At 38.2% G+C, this 8,163-nt stretch overlaps 1 protein-coding gene across 2 annotated transcripts; it reads left to right on the top strand.

Moving 5' to 3' along the window:
- Nucleotides 1–585: 585 nt before the first annotated feature.
- On the top strand, nt 586–6,218 carry nkx2.1 (NK2 homeobox 1). 2 transcript variants are annotated; one of them, XM_043697842.1, is made up of 3 exons: nt 586–746; nt 2,528–2,869; nt 3,773–6,218. In XM_043697842.1, exons 2-3 carry the CDS (start codon nt 2,575–2,577, stop codon nt 4,441–4,443), a joined length of 966 nt encoding a protein of 321 aa, XP_043553777.1. In that variant the 5' UTR covers nt 586–746; nt 2,528–2,574; the 3' UTR covers nt 4,444–6,218. The 2 variants fall into 2 exon arrangements, with proteins under 2 accessions (XP_043553777.1, XP_043553776.1); XM_043697841.1 differs by lacking the exon at nt 586–746 and having other exon boundaries at nt 1,886–2,869; nt 3,773–6,216.
- The last annotated feature ends 1,945 nt before the right edge of the window (nt 6,219–8,163 follow it).

The raw sequence follows: 8,163 nt of genomic DNA, 5'->3' as shown, positions 1-8,163 counted from the left end.
AGCTCACTGGATGTCTCATTTGTCAGAAATCCTAAATTAGCGTAACACGCTGCTATATCGCTATTATGATTTTCACTATAATAGCACTAATTATACTTAAAAAGGCAATTAAAGGGTTTTGGTTCTGTGTATCTGACCATTGTGACGATCGTTTAATGCTGGATGAAACAGAGAATGCAATGCCATTCAGTTAAAACGATTAAAATGCTATATTCCATAAATTGAATACGACAACAACTACTAGAAAAAAATGTTCAATCCATTTTCAAATGACTATACTTTACGTGGTACTAATTTTCAAGGTGGGACCAGAGAAAATCGAGGCAAACTAAACTTTTATTCGAAGTACACGTATGCCAAATAATGTATATTTCATGTGCGTGCCAATAACTGTTTAAAATTAGATTAATCTATTCTTTAAATGTAGCATGATATGGATAAGCTTGTTTCCGACTTGTCCCACCCATCAATAAAACATCGTCGCCTTAGAGGGGCTGTTTGCATTAAGTTTGGGGCTATTTGATTGACAATATTATCTCGCCTAGTACGGCATCTCGAGTGTTATCAACTGGATTGTGTAAGGTCAGAAGCTATTGAACAATCTCGATGCAGCCTTCCATGAAGTACGCATAACCAGAGAAAGGACTGCACCATTCTAAAAAAGGATTTTATGAGCCAGCACATTGCACATCATCCCTTCTTGGTTAATACATAACAGCCGGGAAAAGAATAGGGTCAATAATAGGGTAAGATTGTGTACGTTATTTCTGCAATAATAAGCAAATATTTCAGTAGTTGAAGCAGTAATGTGCGTTAATATTGGCAAAAAAAGAATCAATTTTCACATCACCATGTGGATTATCAAGTAGTTGAAAATGTTCTGAATATAATGCAATTAACAAAATCACCAACCAATCGTTGCTTTAAAATCGGAGATTAAGTGCAGTATTACAACGACTAGCTGTTGTTAATTCGAAGGTCGATTCACAACAAGTAAATATATCATCCAACAGCTAAAAACGTGTATATTAGAGAGTTTTAAATTTGTCATATCAAACATAAAATTGAGTTTAGGCTCTAACAATAATCCTCCTTCTACAGGCAATGGTCTCTCATATGGTTACGGTTATAATGTGAATAAAGTGAATAAAGACTGCCTTAAAACTAATTATTTCGCAAAATAGTACGTTCTTTGTTTGAAGCTTGTTATATAAGAAACGTTATTGTGATAAATAGTATGATTACATTTTAAGTAGCAAATTGTAAAATATTTGGGGAGACGCAAGTGACTGGCGAGAGGTGGGAATCATCATTAACATAGGAACCAATAGAACACACCAAGAATAGAGATGTACCTCTTGTGTATTAGTGCAAACTTGTCAAAAATTGCTCGCAAATACGTTAATATTTCTTAGTAATAGAATGGCAATTTACAAGCCACGAGTTAAACAAACATACTGTATACAACACTTGTAAAACCCACTGTCAATCTGATTTCTGACCGGAATATCTGTTATCAAAGTGTCGATAACAGTTTCAAAGGATTGTACAGACGCCAGTCAGAATGCTTTTGGTGATTTGCTAAAAGTTATCATGCGTCAAACGAAAATTTACAAATCGTGCATTTTGCGTCTGTAGGTATATTTTAAATGTTGCTACATTATCAGAGGGATGGATGCGGTAAATTGATGCTGCGACGCTGCAAGGGACATGGAACTTGTGGCTTCAAGAATAAAACTAACATTATATTTTGTGGAAATCTCGCCTCCATGAGATCTGAAGTACAATCAGGGCAGAGGTTTACACTTGAACGGTGTTAACTCATGCGGGAGCCTTTTTTTCTCCTGGAAGACTTCTTGGCTGCTGAATAAGAGCCCTGAATTGAAGCAAAATGATTCTTACGCATTAATATCGAGCAGTCCTAAAGCGAGCAAGCATTTATGCTGTCTCTCTGACTGAAGATATTTGGTTATTCCAAGGTAGCAAGTCCACGTTTACATTGCTTAAGTAAAATGTAACCATTCTGAAAAAAAGACCTAAAAATGCAATTATCCTCAGGCTTTATCTGTGACATCAAAAGTCAGCGTTAAACATAACCATTAAGAATGCAATGAAATCTCAGTTTGCATCCTTTACAGATAAACGGAAGCCCCCAAATGCTACGTTATTTAATATTTCACTAAAAGTAGAATATATTGGCAAGGCAAACTGAAAAGTATTTACCTTGCCATCAGCATGTTACCTAATTATCTTAGCAAGATGTTGAGCTCTATTGTTTGCTCGTTTGCGCTCATGCCCCGCCTCTCCTGTCTGTCTAAAACCTGGCGCCTGGCTACAACAAACAAAAGCTAGGCGCTCGCAGGTCTATAGCCTCGACTTAATACAATTAAGGCGGACTTCAATCATTCTCTTACGTGTACGTCCACAAGATCGGCGCTAACATAACACTGTTTATCCGTTCAACAAATTTGCCTACTTCGCTGCTGAACCATGTCGATGAGCCCCAAGCATACTACGCCCTTCTCAGTTTCAGATATTTTGAGCCCCATCGAGGAGAGCTACAAGAAAGTTGGCATGGACGCAGCGGGTAACCTCGGAGCTCACTTGACAAGTTACCGGCAGCCACAGGTCTCCCAGCCGGGCATGCAGCAACACCCGATCGGACATAATACGTCGGTTCCTGCGGCGACCTACCACATGTCACACGGGGTCCCTCAGCTTTCACATGCAGCTATGGGAGGCTACTGCAACGGCAATATTAGCAATATTGGCAATATGGGCGAGCTCCCTGCTTACCAAGATACCATGAGGAACAGTGCAAGTGCGACAGGCTGGTACGGGACGAATCCCGATCCACGCTTTTCATCAAGTAAGTGGAATAATTAGTTTCTAATAAACAAGACTAGTCAAAAGACAAGACATCCAACGTGCAAAAGGTTGCAAGTGTGCCCATTTTATGAAAATAGTGTTCAGAGATCAGTATTTCCAAATCATGAGTTTTGCGGGTTTTAATCTTTTATTAATGAGGACGCACGCAAATGCTTTGATAGATGGTACAACTATTACTTTGGTGTAGTTTTAGTTCACGTGCCTTTTTTTTAGAATATTTTATGGTGTAAATACATGGCAGGGGAAGTAATCCTTTACAATGCAGTTTCTCGCAACACTGCTTTTTATTTATGTTTAAAGTACTGTATTAATAAGGCCAAGTTAACGGCTTTAACTGTCTAAACAGCGTATCAGCGTTGTGCGAAATATAATAGGGAATATTTTCCCAGGGCACACTTAAATAATAATGTTATCTTTATTGAGAAATGTTTAAACAAATCCAATGCACTTTCCCAAAGTTGTATAAATGTAACTTCTTTTTAAAAAAGGTAAATATATGCAAACTTAAGATGTATATTCTTGCACAGTCGCAACATTTCGGTAAAAGTATCGGTTAACCACAATGAAAACTTTACCAATTTGGACAATTTTTGTTGTATCGAGTTCTTAAAATCGGATCCTCCTAATCCATATCAGCACCCCGTTTCATTCAAAAAGCACTCAATGGATATTGAACACTTAAAAATTATGATAAGAAAACTTTAAAATGCTTATTTAATTGGTTAGTTTTATGGAACACCGCTATGTGTTTCGGCTATTTTATTCCGAAAAAGCTATGCTGGATTGAACATACCCATATGTCGTTTTAGTAATATTAACTTTGCATGCATACTCCGTTTCAAACGCCTTTGTCTAAATTTATCCTGTTTAATTCTCACTCTAGTTTCCCGTTTCATGACCCCATCCTCAGGAATGAACATGGGGGGAATGGGCGCTTTGGGTTCTCTTGGAGACGTTGGCAAACCCATGGCTCCACTTCAAAGTACACCAAGGAGAAAACGCAGAGTGCTTTTCTCGCAAGCCCAGGTTTATGAGCTGGAGAGGCGCTTCAAGCAGCAGAAATACCTCTCAGCCCCTGAAAGGGAACATTTAGCCAGCATGATCCATCTCACGCCCACTCAGGTGAAGATCTGGTTCCAGAACCACCGCTACAAGATGAAGCGGCAAGCTAAAGACAAGGCTGCTCAGCAGCACATGCAGCAGGACAACAGCACTTGCCAACAGCAGCAACAATCTCCGAGAAGAGTGGCTGTGCCCGTCCTGGTTAAAGACGGCAAACCATGTCAAGGGGGTGTCAATGCCCCAACCACGACCATGCAGACCCAACAACAGCAATCTACCAACACATCAATCACAGTGGCTACCAATGGCACTGCTCACGGCGCAAGCCAGCAAGCTAATAACACAGGCCAGACATCGGAATTAGGACAAACCTCAGGAAGTCCTTCGTCTATCCAAAGCCACGTCACTAGCTTGTCTCACCTAAACTCTTCTAGCTCTGATTATGGTACAGCCATGTCATGCTCTACTTTACTGTATGGTAGGACCTGGTGAATAATTCACTTGGCTTGTGTTTTAACACCATGTTGTATTGATTCATATCTGCTGTATTTTGGTAAAGTGTTCCGGGTACTAATTTGCGTAGATGTGCATCAATATAGAAGGAGGCTCCGGCTGAAGTGAAGGCAAAACGCTGTAAATTCATTTTGTTTTGTAGACTTGAAATGCACACATTGCTGGCTGGACTTATAATATCACAGTGAAAGCGGTTGCTCCATATTCAGAGATAGGCTGAACCTTATGAAGCACAGATCTGTCCGTATACAGTATAAGATCTGGAAATATAACATTTTTGTGGGGTTCCTATAGAATGACGCTTTCGCAAACATAATAGTGTTAACAAAAATATGACACCTCGGGAAGAAAAGAAATAGGTTTATTTAACACGACTTGGCATTTTCTTAGTTTTTACTATAAAACTTAGGTGTATATTTCTGTAAAATGCACATGCCTGGGCCGAATTTATAGTTTTTAGGAATTTGTATATTATGCTGTAAAAACTGTTTTCATGATGGACTCAGCGTGTACAGTATTTGATAGTTTGTTCGTTATTGCCGGCGTATGAAAGTTGTTTCTGTTGTAACTTAAAATAGATGATTGGTATAAATATAGTTCTGAGAGCTTCTAATAAATTATGAAACCCTAAACCGCAAAACCACAAATGTTTTATTGAAGATCATTGTATCTTTCCCTTAGTTCTTACCATTACAATTTACCTATACGAGCCGCGCCATTAGAATTCACCGCACTGTATTTATAACGATTATATAGTTTCAGTTACATAAATTGGATAAAGAAGTAATGGATAATATGTTCCAGTCAGTCCAGCAGGTAATCTCCGAAATCTCCACTGATTTTCCCAGGATTTCTTTTAGGGGACAGTGGGTAACTAAAAGCTTAACTACTTTATCTAGATGAAAGCTTTTGAATCCGATGGTATATTTGATTTAACATTAACTGGAAATACAAAAGACTTGTGATATTGTCTTGCCATGTTCTATGCTGCATTTTGTTTTACGGATGGAGAGGCCTGCTGAGAATTTTACTTAGAAAATTATTTGATTCCGGTATATATACTTTGTCATGAACACTACTACCATTGAAACGTAATTATCGCCCCACATTCTAAACACAGACAGAATAATCTGGTCCTTTACTGGCGCTGATGATAACCAATAGTTCAAAGTCCACACATGTCAAACGTTAGAAAGTTCAATTTGTGGGTTGACGCTAAACTGCAGAATGGAACAGTGATGATTTAAACACTTGGAGCGCTTCCCCGATATTTATTTTGAATTAATTCCACAGAGTGAATTAAAGTTAAAGTAGTTAATGAGGCCAAAGTGCATTTCAATTAGAACGATCAAGTATAATTTCTGCATGGAAGACACTGTTTGTTTTGGCATTAAGGAAATCTCAGTTGTTTGCTGTGGGTAAAAGGCAGCCATCTCCGTGTCGCACGGCCAGCTCCTGCCGATGTAAAAATCAGCTCGCAAAAATCGGGACAGTTTGCGAGCATTTCCATGAGATTGAAACCTGTTCATATTACACGATCCAGTGATCTGCTTCACTGTCATTATTTAATTCAGATGCGGTGGCCGTGCTGGGATTTAATCTCAGCAAGAATTTGAGTAACTGATTTCGCCAGTCAGCCTCACTGTCGAACTTTTTGAAAACACAATTCGAATCAGTGTAAATGCTTCAATATTGTCATCACTTTCGGCATCGGGATTGGAAATATAGCGATTAGACTAAATGAGAGAGGCCATTTACAGGCCGTAGTAAGGAACTGGCAAATATAACTCGCCAATTGGAATTGTAAGCTATATTTAATGTTTCTGCCTATGGCGGCCCGGAGTTTGTTCAGTGTTAAAAGGTCAGATGCACTTTCGCACAAAAGATAAACTCTGTGCTCATGACGTGAGTCGTTTCATGTTTGATTATTAACAAACAACAGGATCGAATTTTATAGCAAACCAGGAGTTGTTTCAATGACAGACAGCAGAGCTGATCGATATTTGCACAAAAATCCCCAGTGCAAATGATCACCTTTTCATCAAAGGAGGACCAAATATTTACAAGGTTGGATTGGACGAAGCACACTCTAACTCACTTTTTGAACATATGCCTTTTTTATCGCGATGATTAGTTCGAATTAAATTGTCTGCTATTAGTCTCACTGAAATAAATGTAATTATCACGGCTCAGGTTATCGCCTTTCAAATTTGCACACCAACAACCTTAAAACTTGTTAAGGGTCCTTTAAACTGGCCCTTACATTGTTACATTTTAATCAGCTGAAAAAAGTGGAAAACTCATTTGAAATTATACACTTCGAAATAATTCCAAATCCACTACCAATGAGTTCTGGGGAGAGCCAAACACAAACGACATGATTTTGTTGAGCGATGTATAAAACTGAGAGGTCATTCAGGCCTGGGCCTTCCAATAGATGGTATTCATAAACGAAGAGTTTAGGGGTGAACATTAAAAACCACTGTATCAGGAAATGCTGCAAGAGAAGGTTGAGACCATACTTGATTGATAACTGTTTTATATACACCGCGGGTATACAGTTAGTTAAATGCTATCAATGTTTTGACTTATTTGGCACTAACCATTCCACGCCGATCTATGCACAAAACTGCAGCTGACCTGGGAGCTGTTTAAATTAAGGTCACAGCTTATTTCAAGATTTTCAGTTGTCTGGGTGCTCGGGAAATTGAGGCTATCAGGTAGGTCAAAGCGTCAGTGTTTGTTAAAAAGGTGTGCCTAACACTTTTCGTCAATACATGTCGAATTCCTGGAAAAGATCGGGCTTCAGCGCGCTTCAAATTTGCAATTGTTTATAACAAATGAAAGAACTGGCAGTCGAAGTATTAATTCGTTTTTGTTTTAAGATCAGGCAGTTAATTTGTGTGGTGACATGTAATTCCCTTTCTACGCAAAGAATAATGAAATATAGTAAAGGTAAGTTTCAGACCGTGATAAGCGATCATTAATATTGTGTAGTTTAATGCTGTTAATTTAGATTTGGAACTAAATCTGTGTTTCCAGAATTACTTGTTGTCGCTTCAGTCCGACAGACACTTTGAGGATGTTATGGAGGTGGCCGAATGAATTTCTTTAGTGAAAGAATTGCACTACTCAAGGTAGGAACAGTATTGACAAGCTTCAAGTATGAATTTATATTCTGATGACTACTTGCACTTCTAAACGTTCTATAAAACACTCTGAATTATACTTTAACTTAAATCAGCTAATGGCGTTCTTATGAAAGGCAGTACATTTGCTGCGGTGCGCTGCTGTACTCCAGGAAAATGTCTTCTATTTTTAGACGTGATTGAAATACAAGGCAAATGTTGTTTTAAAATTATATGACCTATCATTTGCGATTATCTGTGTAGAAAATTAGCACAATACAGGGTACAATAGTACGGATACCTTTTAGGAGAGATAATGATTTTGAAAACAAATGCGAAAAATTGCAATTTAAATACTTTGTATCTTTCCTATGTACGAATAGAACATTGAAGTGGAGGAATAAAACTGCAGTACAACGGTGCTCAGGCGAAGTATAATTAATTTGCAGAACTAAATGATGAAACTAAAGTTACACTTCATTTAAAATTTATTTTCCAGCGGTATCCACGTTTACCCGTAACAATAGATGTGAATAAGACAATGCATTCAAGTTCAGTTTTGTAATTCGGA

Source organism: Chiloscyllium plagiosum, chromosome 10 (genome assembly GCF_004010195.1).
Source record: "Chiloscyllium plagiosum isolate BGI_BamShark_2017 chromosome 10, ASM401019v2, whole genome shotgun sequence".
Taxonomy (NCBI): domain Eukaryota; kingdom Metazoa; phylum Chordata; class Chondrichthyes; order Orectolobiformes; family Hemiscylliidae; genus Chiloscyllium; species Chiloscyllium plagiosum.
Note: the sequence above shows the minus strand (reverse complement) of the source record. Positions and strands in the feature narration are given on the sequence as shown.